The sequence below is a fragment of the Ursus arctos genome, unplaced genomic scaffold (genome assembly GCF_023065955.2).
Source record: "Ursus arctos isolate Adak ecotype North America unplaced genomic scaffold, UrsArc2.0 scaffold_4, whole genome shotgun sequence".
NCBI lineage: Eukaryota > Metazoa > Chordata > Mammalia > Carnivora > Ursidae > Ursus > Ursus arctos.
Window position 1 is genome coordinate 81,680,541 of NW_026623056.1, and position 16,518 is coordinate 81,697,058.

General features: G+C 43.6%; 1 protein-coding gene across 3 annotated transcripts in view; it reads right to left on the minus strand.

Moving 5' to 3' along the window:
- TIAM1 (TIAM Rac1 associated GEF 1) overlaps positions 1 to 16,518 on the minus strand; it is a 466,206-nt gene that overhangs the window by 74,031 nt on the left and 375,657 nt on the right. For all 3 annotated transcript variants that reach the window (XM_057306891.1, XM_057306890.1, XM_048214774.2), the window contains 4 exons: positions 13,664 to 13,810; positions 10,904 to 10,978; positions 8,260 to 8,430; positions 1,765 to 1,869 (listed from right to left, as the gene is read on the minus strand). In XM_057306891.1, coding sequence (XP_057162874.1) covers positions 1,765 to 1,869; positions 8,260 to 8,430; positions 10,904 to 10,978; positions 13,664 to 13,810 — 498 coding nt within the window. The remainder of the gene's footprint in view (positions 1 to 1,764; positions 1,870 to 8,259; positions 8,431 to 10,903; positions 10,979 to 13,663; positions 13,811 to 16,518) is intronic.

Here is a 16,518-nt window from a genome sequence, read left to right on the forward strand (position 1 = left end):
AATAGACCCATCTTGATCTTCTTCCATTGATTGCGCGGCTCGGAAAAGCGCTGAGAACGCGCCGCCTCTCCGATTTCATCAGCAACACTTGAAGGGGCACGAGGGAACATTTCAGGATGATGGAACTGTTCTAAGTTACGGCCGTAGCCCTGGAAGCAGGACGGTATACATTGGTTAAAACGCCTCAAACTGTGCTTTAAAACTCGCCGAGCTTTAGCATATATAAAGGGAACGTCAAAAAAAAAAAATTGACTGAAAACAAAATTCCCTACAAAATTCTAAACCACGCTTCTCCTTTTCAGAGGGAGACCACTGGGGTTTAGGGTTTAAGTTTCCAGTTCTGCTTTCTGTGGTGCAACCACGTCTGAAGTTATCATTCACGTATCCGTGGCAAGCAGCTCGGTGGCCCCCAGAGGAATGACTAAGTGCAGAGAGAGAAGAACGAGTTCCAAGATAGAGGCGCCTTGCTCCCCGAATGTCTCTTTCCTGGAACTGAAAAACATATCACTCGGCCAACAAAAAAGGAACTTGTCGCTGCCTTGTTGCTACGACCACTTTTACTGAGCATCTATTAAGTACACCGTGACCTCTAATCTTGGCAAAATCCTAGAAATGACGCACAGCTGACTCTTGAACAACGTGGGTTTGAACTGTATGGGTCCATTTTTACATACATTTTTTGCAGAGCTGCAAATGTATTTTCTCTTCCTTATGACTTTTTCTTTAAGGTTTTATTTATTTATTTGAGAGAGAAAGAGAGAGAGAAGCCAAGCGGGGGGGGGGGGCAGTAGAGGGAGAGGGACAAACAGACTCCCTGCTGAGCAGGGAGCCCCAATGCAGGGCTCGATCCAAGGACCCTGAGATCATGACCTGAACCGAAGTCAGACACTTAACCAACTGAGTCACCCAGGCGCCCGCCCCTCTTCCTTTGACTTTCTTAATAACATTTTCTTTTCTCCAGCTTACTTTATTGTATGAATACGGTACATAATGCGTTATAACATACCAACTGCGTGTTAACGGACTGTTAATGCTGTCGGTGAGACTTCCAGTCAACAGTAGGCTATGCGCAGTTCGGTTTGGGGGGGGAGTCAAAAATTATACTCGAATTTTTGACAGTGCAGGCAGTTGACGCCCCTAACCCCTGCACTGTTCAAGGGTCAACTGTATTAGCACCTCATTTTTCGCTGATACCACAAAGTGAGTAAGCAGTAGGGCTAATGTAAAACCCAGCTCTAGTTTAGAACCCAAGTCCCATAATGAAACTCAAACATACATAAGTGTCCCCAGGAATCGGTACAAGAACAGTTACAAAAGACTGGGACACAGAATCACATGGTGGCTTTTTCACCCCCACAGGATTCGACGCAACGATTTCAATATGCAGGTAGAAGTCACTCAACACTGGAGCTAGTCCTTTTCTTCTGACCACAGCTAGCTGATCTTTGAGTCACCAATTTAAAACAAAGGACTGCCAAAGCTGCAAGGAAAGCTAGGAATAGCAGCTAAAATTCTGAGAGTCGACTCTGGATATCAATTTTTCACGATCGCACGGCCTCGCTCCTTGCATAAATAAAGGTGGCATTTCTGCTCGGCAGACACATTGTGATAAGTAAGGCCGTCTTCACAAACTGTAGAGCTCTGAATGAGGCTCATTTATTTTAGAATTCGTTCCACTTCACCAGCCACAATTAGCACGAGCACACATATAATTTAAAAATAATCTCCCACAGAATGTACTTGGATAACAGTCATAAACATTACCAGCTCATAAATGTCCTCCTCAGGCTTCGGAACGTAGTGTTGCATTTTGTTTTCTATTAGAAATTTCAGGCGCAGGTAATGAGCAGAATGATCCAGCTGATGTGTCTGGGACAAAAGAAAGGAAAAAGAAAAGACAATGTCTGTTCAGTAGTAAACAGGAGTAATTAGCACGCCACTGACATAGTACCATGTATCCCCCGGGAATTCTAGAGATTTCTCACTGCGCAGGGGGTAAGGTTTCTATACCTCTTAGAAGGTTTACATCTAACACGTAAACTTTAAAAGCATTTTCATTGACCAGATGAATAATATTCCATGGATAGCTAATGATTAAATGGAAATAACTGAGTCACATCTTCACTTCTGCTTATCTGAGTCATACTCTTTAACACTGGTTTTGCAACAAAACCCATCAGTTCAAAGAGGCCCTTCCACATAATTCCAAACATACAAAGGAGATTAAAGAAGGAAAGTCACAGAAAGGCAAGGAAGTATTCCCAGTGACAGAAGAAAGCTGTGCCCTGGCAGAGTTGTTTTTCTAACCACATGGGGACACGGGACAGTTGTTAACAGTTCATTTGCAGGCGAGTCAGTGTGAAGACAAGGCATTTGGATTTCAGTCTTATTTATATACACCCCGAGTGAGACTCCCTCCGGGGGCAGTGTAGACGGGCAAAGATCCAGCTTTGGAAACACACTGAATGACTTGCCCAAAGAAAACAATTCTAAAATAGTTAAGGATTGAAATTTCCAGGCCTTCTCCTTTGGTCCAGAACGGGTCAACTGATTTGTCCCCTCTAGAAAGTCATTCTCGATTTAACGTTGTGGGGGGGGAAAGCTATAGTGGCAACTTGGTTTTATAAATAATCCTGAGTCTACATTCAAGAAGATGCAGAGAAAAAAGTAAGAAAATCCTCCTTGAAAGTTACACGGCAGCCTGAAAATGTATTGTTACAAAAGGTTTAAATCGAGTCATTTTTTTTTTAAAGCATTCTTATCTTTTAGAGATTCATCCTAAAGTACTAGGAGATACAGATATGATGTCTGCAATTTGCTTCCAAAATAATCCAGAGCAGGGGGGGTGAAAGGGAGTTAGTAAACAGATGAAACATAATTCGGTAATCACAGAACCTTGGGGATAGATACACAGGAGTTTATGACGTGATTATCTACTCTTACATAAGTTTGAAATTTTTCATAAATATAAAATCTCTTCCCACTAAAAGCTCCACTGGTGAGAATTATTTCAATATAAGTGAAATCGATTTTGCATTGCTTTCATCCTCTTTCTGCTTACCCTACCCACCCCCCAAAAACATTTGAAAGGCCATGGGGCGCCTGGGTAGCACAGCGGTTAAGCGTCTGCCTTCGGCTCAGGGTGTGATCCCGGCGTTATGGGATCGAGCCCCACGTCAGGCTCCTCCGCTGTGAGCCTGCTTCTTCCTCTCCCACTCCCCCTGCTTGTGTTCCCTCTCTCGCTGGCTGTCTCTATCTCTGTCGAATAAATAAATAAAAAATCTTAAAAAAAAAAAAAAAACATTTGAAAGGCCAAACTAAGATCATGCCAACAATTATTCCAATAATAGTCATTCAATCACATCTAACCAACTCTCTAGTGTGCCGGACACTGTGAGAAGCACGGCAGGTACAGAAATTAATAAGACACAAATGCAGCTTCGGGAGTGTGTGTGGCCGTGGGGAAGGGGTGTGCAGGAAATGGAAGGGGGGCGGGGGCGGCTTTGCTTATTACATAAATACACATGCAAGATAGGCATCCTGCGTTATTACAAAAGCACATTTCCAGAGAGTGCAAATGAGTTCGTTCTGAACACCCAGCAGAATGATAAAGAAGTTTTCTACCAGTAACTCTTAGGAACCCCCAACCTGCATCCTCTCTGGAGTCAAGTGATGGTCTGAATCCCCCTGTGTGATCACAGGCACCACTGAGCCAACACATTCCTGTGTACCTGGCTTTCAGCTCCATCTGTATTGGAGATCAAATGCTCAGTGTCTCACAGACCCAGATGGTTGGTGTCTAAGATAATAAGAGTGCCCGGGTAATCCAGAGAAGTGTAAAACAGGCAAGTTTTAAAGTATGCTATCTATTGCTTGTGGGAGAGCTGCTGAGACAAACAACAAAATAATAATATTTAGGGTAATAGGATCAGAAAAGTTTCCCTCTAGAGATAGAAGCTACAAATGCTTCCCACCTACCTAGGTCCTCACTGAAATCTTTAAGAAGAAGAAAAAATTGTGGTTCACCATCTGTTTCTGGCTGAGGTGGGAAGGAAAGAGAAATGAAACTCCATAGGGTCTTGGTTAACAGGAACAAATCTACTTGGCAACCTTACTGTCATCTTTAATAAACGCTTTGCGGATACTCCCAACGAGGCTGCCACTGAAACTGACAGTCTTGTGGAAGTTGGACCCGAACAGCAACCTCACCTAAGAAGCTTCTGGTTCCTGAACCCTTAGTGTGAGAGACAGACGGCCCAGTGTCAGGCACCAGAGATCTTAAGATGGTCCTGGTGAAGACTGGAGATTCTCATCACACCTTAAATGTTACTGTGCTGAAACAATTATACAGATGTACAGAGAATGACAAACGACAGCTGGCGAGGTACCTCACTTAAAGGAGCACGGCAAAGACAACCAAAGAGCGATAAATACAACAAAGATAATGAGGCTGATTCTCGCCACCCTCCCCTCCACCACCGTCTTCTTCGTGAAGTTACAATAACGTCTTGATGATTTTGAAAAATAAAAATGGCACGTGCAACGAACAAAATTTTTAATGGTCTTACTTGTAACCTAGGCGCTCTTAGACGGGTGAGTAAACAGTTACCCTAAAAATGGGACATTGGATCCATATACCAGAGTGTCTATCATTTTGGTAAATATGTCTCAATTACAAGCCCTCACTAGTCATGGCTGCTCCAACATAAAGGCAAAATCCTAATGAATTAACTAATGAATTAAATCAGACCATCAGAACTCTCAAGAAGAATTTTATGCTCCCCAAATATCTGCAAGTCAATACCAAAGCAGGGCGAGCAAATCACCATGTTCACAATACATCTTTGTGCAAAAAGAATTCCAAACATCAATGAATATTTTAACATCACAATTCTAAATATTTGGCCTGCTGTAGACTAGTAAAACATTCAAGAGAAAGCTTCCTAACTCAAGAGAAATTCAGCGAGGGAAAAATTTAAGCGGTACCAATTTGTTTGCCAACATGCATTCACTTAAGTTACTTAGACAGCATTTCATTCATTTTGAGGCCATGTAGCCACAAGTAATACCCGAAGATAAATATTACCATAGAACAAGTATCAGTTTAGCTGGCATATTTTTTTTAATTTGCATCTACGTCAAAGGATGAAAGAGTAAAACACAATGCAGCTTTTTTTTTTTTTCAGTAAATAGTCTGAGCCAGTTATAACAGATAATAATGTGATCTTTCAATCCACATGGGTTTGCTCTTCCATTTTGGTCCAACCTCTCAGGGAAACATAAAAGCATGCAGTTACCACATACAGAAATCCATGCACACACACACACACACGTACGTGCTACTGTGAAATTTCCAAAAATATTTATCCTCCCCTTCAAGGTGACCTTTATTTTTTTTAAAAGCCAATGGTTATTAGAATAATCAAAGTCATAAGCCAACATAGGCATGGCATGAAATAAAATTCGTCCCAGGGCCACACGTGAATTATATCAGTGAGTTATGGACGAATGAATTTTTTTGCAATTATTTTGGTAATTGCAGTGATGAGACTGTATCAAAAACCCATAGGCCACTGTGGTTTACCTGCTATATTTAGCAACAATCTTTTTCGTAACATCCATAACATGAACTGTACATGAAATGTAGATCTTGAAACATTTACTCTACCAGAACTTGACTGGTGCTCGGATGGCAGATGACAAACTGATGGGAAATGATGTGGGTCAGATAGAATAGGAAAGAGAATGAGCTGAATGCAAGAGACAGAAGAAAGAGATTGATTATTAAATATTAGAAAAACCATCCATCACCAACATTGAGAATAACAATAAAGAAATAAAAGACAGACATTCTGACAATCACCTTTTTTTTTCAGTCCCTCCTCCAAGAGGAAAAAAAAAAAAAACAACCACTCACCATTAATTAGATCATTAATAATATGTGGCACTGTTTCCCCATTATCTCTTTCCCTCTTAAGAATAAAACTGGCTCCGCTAATTACAATAAAGTGTTTTCCAAAGAAGAAGCCAGCTTTAGAAGGCACCTGGCTCTCGGCACACTATATAATTTATCCTGCATGGGTGCTTTTCCAGAGAACATCAATTTCTTAAAGTGCACACAAAAGTTTTCCATTTTTAAACTCGTGACACTTAAGCTTGTCCCACACCATGTTGTTTTTGTCTTTATTTCTACATTCAGGGAAAAAGAGCCGAGCATCCAAGGAAAATTGGGCAGGATGACCTTCTGTGGTTAGAGAAAGGGATCTGTGTCCTCATGATGCCATCAAAAGCCTTTCGAGTGACAGAAATAGACACTTTACATGGGGACAGGTCCAACTATCTATCCAAAGACTGTCTCTAGTTGCCGTGACAATACTATTCTTCATTCCTTGGGTTTCTATCAAGGCAACCACTTGAAAAGTACCTAAAATTGGGCCCATCACTATTTTCCCCACTCACTGTTCAATTTTCCACCAATCAATGGTCACTGCAAAACTGTGACCTACCCTCCCGTCCCTAATTGTGTCTAGGCTGATGGATACAGGAGGCACTAAAGCAATGCCATCCCAAAGAAGGACCCTCCAGAGTTTGGCTTATTAAAAAAAAAAAAAAGCACCAGAGTCCTACTTTTGACACCTTCAGCCGCAGTTCTGAGAATAACTCCCACAGCTCTGCAGAATATTAATGGGTCTCTAAAGAATCGTGCTAATCTATAAATAAAAGAATGCAGAAATCCTCAATAGGCCAATTTTGTTAAGTAATTAAAATGAAAAATGTGAACAGAAATACCATTATCTTCAAAAAGCTAGAATTCACGTCCATGAAGGATTCAAAGCATGTAACAGAGTATCATTTATTTTTAACACCTATGTGGGGGCTGCTTTTAGCTTTGTCCCGAAACAAATGGTCCTTCTACATTTCTTGCACATAAGGCTTATTTGAGCCAGACTGTTTCATTTCTCCCACTCATAGAAAGAGCCATATTTTTTTCTTTACAAAGGCCCTAGTGATTTGTTTTCTTTAACAAATTCAAAAATTGCTGATTGTAGGGTTACATACAGCATTGAGGTAACTTGCTCAAGGAGTGAAAGTTAGGCAGTGTTTATAAACCATTGTGTTGAGTGAGGAGGTCCTCAGAATGTCATTGTCTCCATCCAACTTGTTCCAGGGCAAAATTATGCCAGAAAGGTCTGTGCTTGCCCCTTTCGTGGCCCCGGGGAAAACCATCACACTGTCTAAAGACTATGTTCTAGATTCTTCTGACCCTGATGTACCATCCTTCCTGATCACTGAGCAGGAGGACACACCCAGGCTTTGAGCAGCCAGGTGGATGTGGGTTCAGTCCCTCCTTTGCAACCAACTGCGATGTGAACTCCAGGCCAGGAGCTACAGCTCTCTGGGCCTCACCTTCTCCAACTGTATAATGGGGAGGGCGTCAGTTCTCTCTCACAGTTGATAGGACTACTAAATAGAACTGTTAGTGCTATCAATTGTGTGAAAGTAAAAACAGGCCCATGAGAAAAGCTCTTTTTTTCTTCTTTTGCTTCCCTCACTCAAGGGACTTCATCTGGCTACCCGTCAGGGGCGAAAAAAATAACACCATGTTGACCTTGAAAAAGATTAGGAAGTTTCTCAGCTTAAAGTGAAAGCAGAGAAAGTGAGCTCAGGCATTTGTCAAACACACACACACACAAAGAGGCGAATGCTGTGTTTTATAGGAAAGGGAGTTTCCCATCATGGAGGTCAAACATATTTCTTCCAGCTTTTCCCTCCCCAGATGCCATGGTGTGGCAGCCGCTGTCAAAAAGCAAGTTACACACCCCACACGCAAGATACCATTGAATGTGTGTGTGTGTGTGTGTGTGTGTGCAGAAATCCGAAGGGAAGGTAAACGCCAGCCTGTTTCTAGACGCCAGCATTACTTCTAGATCCTGTAAGAGTGGGTTTCACTTGCTTTGTTCTTCACCCAAATTTTCTAAAATGTTTGCAATGCGCACGTGATACACTTATTACCAATCAAATACACATATTGAAAGAAGCTACTTAAAAAGAATCCCCCCTCCTCCCAAAGCCAGAGAATTCACTTGTGCTTATTATGCGTTACGATCACAAAGGAATCCGAAGCTTCTCTGAGAGGAAATGGAGGTACACTGGGAATGCCCTCCCCTCCCGCACGCCCCTCAATTCCATGTGTGCCCTGGAAGACTCCTCCAGCCCCCTCTGCTCCTCTCAAGGAAACGACCCCAAGTACTCTCCTACCTTGCAGATCAGCTCCAGGGTGTCCCGGGCAGTGTCCCCGGGCCGGACGACTGTGAGGGCTGGCTGATTATTTGGCAGACAGAACCAGGACGGAGTGAAATACTCATGGACCCAAATGTCACAGTCAGGATTGTGCTGGTGGACACTGGGCAAGACCATTTCTTTTTCCCTCTACGGTAAGAAATAAAGTTAGCGAGGCAATAATAGTCAGGCTTTGCTATCTTAGATCCCCAGATTGTATACAGGGATTAATTGTTCCCATGAACATGGTCCTGGTGAGCAGAAATGGTAGCACTGGTTAAGGAGAGAGGGGAATATTCAGAGACAGGAAGAAACTACTGAGAGAAGAGCTTTAATGGAGGAAGGAGAGAGTCCTTAGACACAGTTTCTTAGACCTGGTCCACAGCATCCACGGGTGGGCAGTGTGTGAGTGAGTGGGCACCGAAATTTGGAAGAAAGAAAGAAAGGGATGACCCACTCAGCTCAGTTTTCTTGCTCTGATTTCTTCCACCAACCCGCCTCTATTTAGAGCAGGGATTTCCCACAGCAAGAATATCTACTGTGTGAGTTCTATGTTTCAAAGGCAACAATGAGGCCCCAAGGATATTTTTAGAGAAAAGATGACGCTCCAGCTCTCATATTTACAGGGAGCATCTTCTCTGTGCTTGCATTTGACCAGCACAGTTCCAGGAGGGAGACAGCTCCATTTCCCAGATGAGGTTCAGAGAACCTCGAGGCATGAGCTTTCTGGCCTTTTTAGGCTGTTGCCACACTGCATCCTCTCCACCACTCTGCCTGAGGGCCAGGGAGTAGCAACAAGTTTGTAAGGATGGGAGAAGACATGTCTTATGTACGCATTTAGCAGCTGGGTTAATCTCAGCATGAGCAGCTAAAACACTCCATAGCAATGAAATAGAAGCCCAATCTCTTTGAAATAAGCAAACAAAGAATGATGTCAGATTTCAGCAATGCAGAAAGAATACTGATGGGCAAGATGTGCTTTGATAAAACTTGATTATTGGTTTTAAAACCAAGCCACCCATCAGTAAATACATATCTATAGGTTACCAAGAACAAGGCTGGTATTAGCAAATTATAAGAAGAAACAAATTTCCAAACAAAGGCTGAGAGGTGGTAACATAACAACTTCCATTCATAAAAAGAACAAATCCTAGAATGGGGGACATATTTTTGTAAGAAAACGATTTCAGCTCTGGCTTTGAATGATGTCGCTTGTGCAAATAAACTGAACCCCAAGGAAGGATTGGCAAAAAGCAATCAACTTGGCTAAATCCCATTAACTAAAATTGGAATCTTCCTACTGTCCCCACACACCATGTTAAATAAATGCCCCTTAGCACTGGATCGGCCCAAGTTTTGCATCTAAACTGCTCTTTGAGATCAAGGCATTCCAGCCAAGAAGTGGAATAAAGAAGTGTCTCCGAGAAACGGAAAAACAAAAGAGACACAGAAATCCAAAGGAAAAACATTTGCAGGTTCCAGGATCTGTGTGCCTGGAGAGGATATCCCAACATTAAAAGTGAACTAATAATAGTATGCAAGATGAGTTACCTAACTTCAGAAATGGCTTCATTAACATCGAAAACTGTGCTTGGATTGCACGGAGGTACAGTGATTTAATGATACCAGATCTCATCAGAGAGTGAGAGAGTTTTTCAAAGAGTGCGCCGTGGATGGGTATTTCCAAGGACAGCTGCCTCTGCACCCACGATGACATAATCCAGGGGTAGGCCAAGTACAAAAGTGAGAAAAGGCCTGCCTGTGGCCACTCGTCTCTCCTCCCCCTCCAATGGCCCGAACTCCCCATCGCACTCTGGTTTCAGAGGCCCGGCTGCATCTAGAACGCGGGGCTGTGCTGCTGATGACCGCCACTGCTTGGTTGCATGGCAACCGAGGGCTGAACTCTCTGTCATATTGATTCCGAGTCCAAGAACCAGGGGATCATTCCAAGGTCGCATTATCAACATCAGAACCCCCCGAACAAAGAGGTTGCTGGTAGCACTACTAGGGTCTTTAAAACTCGGGATATCCATTCATTTAGAGGCTCAAAAAAGTGGCCCAGGAAAAAAAAAATCAATATTCTTTATGGGCTTTCAATCAGAGCAGTTTGACAACCCCTTTTAAATCCAAGCACAAGGTTGGAACAAGTCTGTGAATCTTTAATTGAATACTTGTCTTCAGGAGGCAAATGCATTTTTTTTTTTAAGAATATACCATCGGAACAGTTCTTTGAAATTAATGGGAACAAAACAGCATGTGTGGGCAGAGAGGGAGGGCAGTAAGAACTCACTTCTTGGGAATGAAAACTGGATATAAAAGGATCGGCAATGACAAAATACTCAGCTCCCCAGAACCCAAATTTTGTCTTAAATTGTAAATGGGAAATTACACACCCAAATGATAAGTATTGAGATGTGATGTCAGCAGGAGTATGTTCTTAGTGTTAGCAAGTTTTAAACATAAAATGCTTTTCCATCTTTTACTGACCTGTTACATAACTTGGAAGATCTGATCATTTCGGTATTTAACAGTCCACTTAATTTTAGGATCCCAAGAAACCACTGAATTGTGTGAGGCTGATACATTTGCAGTACTTTTAGAAAAGGAATGTGTTTATTTTTACCTTGCCATCCGGAACAGTGTCATCAAATATTCCCTCTAAAGATTTCTTTACAGCGTCAGTTCCCTCACCGAACACCTGCGTGTACAAAAGGGTCATCTTAGAAAGAACCTTGGGCGGGAGGGCAAAGGAAGCATGGGAAGGGGGATGGAAAATGGACACGGCTCTTAGAAAACCTTGCAGAAGCTTCCAGATACTCCTCTATCAGATCCATAAATAGGGAACATAATTCATGGTGGCAGACCATGAAAAACATGTTCCTCTAACTGGATCACTTCCCATATCTTTGACAACTCAAAAAAAAAAATTAGAAGAAAAGAAAAAGTTAGCTTTTAGATCTGGGTAAGTCATTTAGATTTAAAGACAATACGCTTGCAAAAGCAATGAGCCAGTTTGTTCACACTGAAGAGTTTCAGCAATTCCCTCCTAGACACGATCAAGTATTTATCAATAATTAACTTTTCATACTCTGTGGAGTAGAAACTGAAAGCATACATTTCTAGTACTTTCCACAACACCACAGAAAAGTTTTTTTTTTTTTTAATTTAAAAAGCAGAAATTCGTCTGTTCTTTGAAATTAAATGAATTCTACTAAGTAGTCAAAATCTAAACATGTAGACAGGAGAAATTACCTATATTGGCTCTAAACCAATCAGGTACTGTCAGGATAACCCAGACGATTAAGAAAAAGCCTTTCTAGGGGCGCCTGGGTAGCACAGTCGTTAAAGCGTCTGCCTTCGGCTCAGGGCGTGATCCCGGCATACCGGGATCGAGTCCCACATCGGGCTCCTCCGCTATGAGCCTGCTTCTTCCTCTCCCACTCCCCCTGCTGTGTTCCCTCTCTCGCTGGCTGTCTCTCTGTCACAAAAATAAATAAAATCTTAAAAAAAAAAAAAAATTAAAAAAAAAAAAGAAAAAGCCTTTCTCCCGATGCAAATGAGATTGATAGAAACAGACAATTTTGTGTCCGTTTCAAAGTACTGAATTAGTAAGTCAATTCCTGTTGGGTGTGCTTATGGCAAACCAAGAAGCTTTCTTAAACCCTTACTTTAAGAGACAGCAACAAGAATTGCTTATAAAACGTTGCATCACCCTTTGATTTTTGAAATATGTTAAAACATTCTCTTGGCTTCTGTTAACTCGAGTAGCCCACGTCAGCAGCAACCGGACTATAACATAACCTGGCACCGATAAAGGAGAACCACGTGAACCAAGGTTTTTGATAGAAAAGAAGTTCAAATGAACTTGCCAACTGCGAAGTCCTGGCATCTATTTTAGTGGTGGTCTGAGTCACCTACCATTGCACACAAAAACACCACCACCTCCCAAACGGAGAGGGGAGTTCTGACTCTGAATGGCCCCTTCCTGTGAGTTTAAGCAAGAGCCACCAAGTCTCTTGTGTGATTCTGAGGATGAAATAATGACTTACCAGGGCGCCTGGGTGGCTCAGTCGGTTAAGCGTCTGCCTTCGGCTCAGGTCATGACCCCAGGGTCCCGGGATCGAGTCCCTCATCCCTGCTCAGTGGGGAGTCTGCTTCTCCCTTTCCCCTCTGCCTCTCCCCCTACTCCTTCTCTCTCGCTCACTCTCTCCCTCAAATAAATAAATAAAATCTTAAAAAAAAAGAATGAAGGGCTTTCCTCTAAACTTCTTCGGATTTACACAGAAGTAAACCCCCTGGTAACAACCTTGATGTTTCGCCTTCTCCAAAGACCACAGAACACACCGCACGATTGCTCGGTCCAAGCTACCTTACCATATGCTCACCTGGTCTCCTGCAAATTCCATCAAGAATACAGACAACCTACATTTGAATGGTGAGCATAGTGGTCAGTTAAGAACGAGGAACATCAGTTTTCAGGATTAATGTCTCTTTTAAATTTCAGTTCTTAAGCAAACTAACGGCTGGAATTGTCAGAAATACTGAGGCCTCTTTTTAGCAAGTCGGTCAACTGGCCTCTCACTTTGCATAACTGCACAGAGCAAACAGGTCAAATTCGGAACCCTAGCCGTGACCTCCAAAATGCTCAGTGCCTCACTTTGCAGCCACCATCATCCATGGATCCAACACTCTCCTTCTCCTGAAAACACCAACACCCGTGTTCCTTCAGTCTCTAAAACCTGAGCCCCGAGACACTCGTTTCACAAAGCCAACGGAGGAGGATGACAATGACAATGGGGACAGGTTCCTAGACGTGACTCTAGCAGGATGGCGTTCTGGGCGAGAAGGGGTAAAAGGGACAAGGCCCCCGCATCTGGCGACACAGGCCCGACCCCACACCGCTCTTGGTGGTGCCATTCACCACGTACTGAGATCCCCTGCGGGCCCCAGCATCTGGGTGGAAGGCAGAGGAGCTGCCCATTTAATGCCAACCCCAAAGAGTCAAGGGCAAAGAAACCATCCAATTTCCCTGGAGGCTGCCTCTGATCCCGCGCCAGAGGCAGCTTAAAAAACTCTTGTGCTCAGGTGCCCACTTGGCTTCATCAACAAGCCCTGCTTTTTTCTGAAGACTCAGGATGAATTGTGCACTTGCGGAGGTCTATAATTAACCAGGGTTTGGAAAGGCTGCCGGTGGGGAGACTGCAGCTTGGTGATGGACTAATGGCAGAGTTCAAAGTCAGGAGTACGCATTATCTACTAAAAGTGTCCAGCGCCACCAACTTCTTTGTGTCAACTACCTGATTTGAAACAACAACCCGTATCCACAAAGACACACGCACATGCTCGCACAAAAGCCCAACGTGAGCTGGCCGCGGCAGCCTACCTGATTGATGCTGGGGCGCCCCTGCTTCTTTTTGGAGGTAGTGTCCAGACCCCAAAGGGAAGAAAACCTGCTCCTTCGCTTGCTTGCAGATCTGGACATGGCCTGAGTACGACGTCTCACTCCGGTCTCACCAGTGCGAGCTGCCACCTGAGGACATCGACGAGAGACAGGTGTCAGGACCACTCGCCTGCTCCTCGGGGTCCCCACGAATCGCGCCTCCAGGGAGCGGCTCTCCACTTGCTGGGTGCGATGCTGCCCAATTCGTGAATTACTTAATAAAGCCAATTAGATCTTCAAATTCATAGAAATTAAAAAAAAAAAAAAAGCCAACATGGATCCCACTGCTAAAGCATTTCATGTCTAACTCCTACACATTGGGATGTTGAGGGCTCTTCATGGATTTAAAATATAACTGAAAAGTTGGCAAACTCAATCACTGTCTGAAATCACCGGGAAAAAGAGTAATATGTAAAATAGTCACAGAATGTATAGGTTCTGTTTCCAAGAAGTAGGTGCCCTTCTGGTCACAGGATTGAACTCGAGCAGCCAGTTAAACTAACCATGCTATCTTGAGGTTCTCTCCAATAGCTACAGAGCTGTTTCTACATTCTAGAAAAATGGTGCCCAAACAGCGCAAACGATACATGTCGGTTCCTGTGATTCCACGTGAAAAACCTAAATTCACCAGTTCTTCCACTAATTTTCTCAGAATCACACAATTCCCTTCTTAGGGAAGTGATAGTGGCCCCCCAGTATCATTCTCCCTCTACCTGAGTCAGAGAAACCCCCCGGGTAGCTCATGGCCACCCAAAGTTGACTTATTTTCCTTTGCAGCAGGACATGCGCTTGTGGCTAAGTTCTGGTCAATGGGAGATGAGCAGCAGGGCTCTTTGCAACCTCCCAGAACCATCCTCGAGAGGTGGGAGATTTCCCCTTATCCTTCACTTCCCTCTTTCTCGACAAAGGAAGGGCCATATGCTAACTAGCTAGTCTAGGACATTCAGACAGAACCGTTTCCAAGGATGGCAGAACAACCAGATGGAAGGGACCTGGGTCCATGAACATGGTAAAGCCACCTTATTAGACTTATATGTCCTATGTTTAGGCAAAGGGGGAATAAAAATTTTGTTTTATTAAAAAAATGAACAAACAAATCAAGGGAAGCTAAATTCTGTTGAGATATTTGCAAGATGCCAGCAGCCCGGACAAATATTTCTGAGGGCATCACCCCAAGTTTAAACCCGCCTCTGGGACCAGGGCTCAAGTAGACACTACATCTCCGTGAGGACTCCACACTTTCCCAGGCACACATTCATGCCTGAGTGCGTCCTACGGGGTATAAGCAAAGTCCCAGGAGCTTCAGGGAACTTCTGCCAGGAGGTCTCACTAGGCCACCCACAGGCTTTCCTTTCAAATAAGGGAGTGCCAGGAGGTACGGCCAGTCAGACTTGAAATGAAACCTCCCCACCCATTCTTTGTTGCTGGAGATGAGTCTTGGAACCTCCTTGTCACGGATTCCCACACGGGCCACTCCCAGCGTGATGGCTGCCAACTGGCAGCAGGTCTTGGGGATCAAACACTGTTGGGTAACATCAGGGGCTCCCCAGCCATCAGCACGGTGCTTAGAAGGATACACCTCTCTGGGCTTTTAAGTACTCTGGAATGAGCAGACTGGCCAAGATACTAAAAACAGGAATCCAAACAGCTTCTCTGCATGGGTATCAGGGGGAAGATCTTGGTCCCAAATGAAAACAGGCAGAGGAGGTCTTGTGTGTTCCCAGCTTGGCAAAGAAGTAAACCCAGGTCCAGGCAGATAAAAATGCCACGTCCAAGACCGCATCACAGAAAGAGTTTTTTGTTTTTTTAAAGATTTTATTTATTTATTTGACAGAGAGAGAGACAGCCAGCGAGAGAGGGAACACAAGCAGGGGGAGTGGGACAGGAAGAAGCAGGCTCCCAGTGGAGCAGGGAGCCCGATGCGGGGCTCGATCCCAGGACTCTGGGATCACGACCTGAGCCGAAGGGAGATGCTTAACCGACTGAGCCACCCAGGTGCCCCATCACAGAAAGAGTTCTAATTTAGGATTAGGCTCAAGGTGTTGAGACAGGGGACAAAAACCACAAACCAAAAGGCACATTTTTATTTTAAATAGATAACCATTTTTCTCTATTCTCACCACTTTTTCAAAGGTCAACACAAGTTGTAAAAGGAATAACAAAGCATGTGAACATACATACACACTCACAGGACTGTGTCAACGATCAGTTAAGCTTATCATCACAAAATGAGGCCAAGAACCACTAAACAAGTGGTGTTCAAGTTAAAAATCCTAGAGGGAGGGGCGCCTGAGTGGCACAGCGGTTAAGTGTCTGCCTTCGGCTCAGGGCGTGATCCTGGCGTTCTGGGATCGAGCCCCACATCAGGCTCCTCCGCTATGAGCCTGCTTCTTCCTCTCCCACTCCCCCTGCTTGTGTTCCCTCTCTCGCTGGCTGTCTCTATCTCTGTCAAATAAATAAATAAAAAATCTTAAAAAAAAAAAAAAAATCCTAGAGGGGAAAAAAATGCCCATTTGGTCTCGTATTTATGTATCTACTTAAGAGCAGATAAATCCATCCGTAGATACACATACATACAGGCAGCCATATGTAAATATACGGCCATCAATCAACTTGTTTATATATACATATATATACGTGTATTATTACTTGTTTCCTTCCTTCCCAGCACACGTCAATACCTGTACCTACCATGTCTATTTAATTGCTTATTTATTATGCATCCCCCCCCCGAATATACTCTCCAATAGGAAAAGAACTCTGGGTCGTTTGCTGCAATAACCCTAAACATAAGGAGA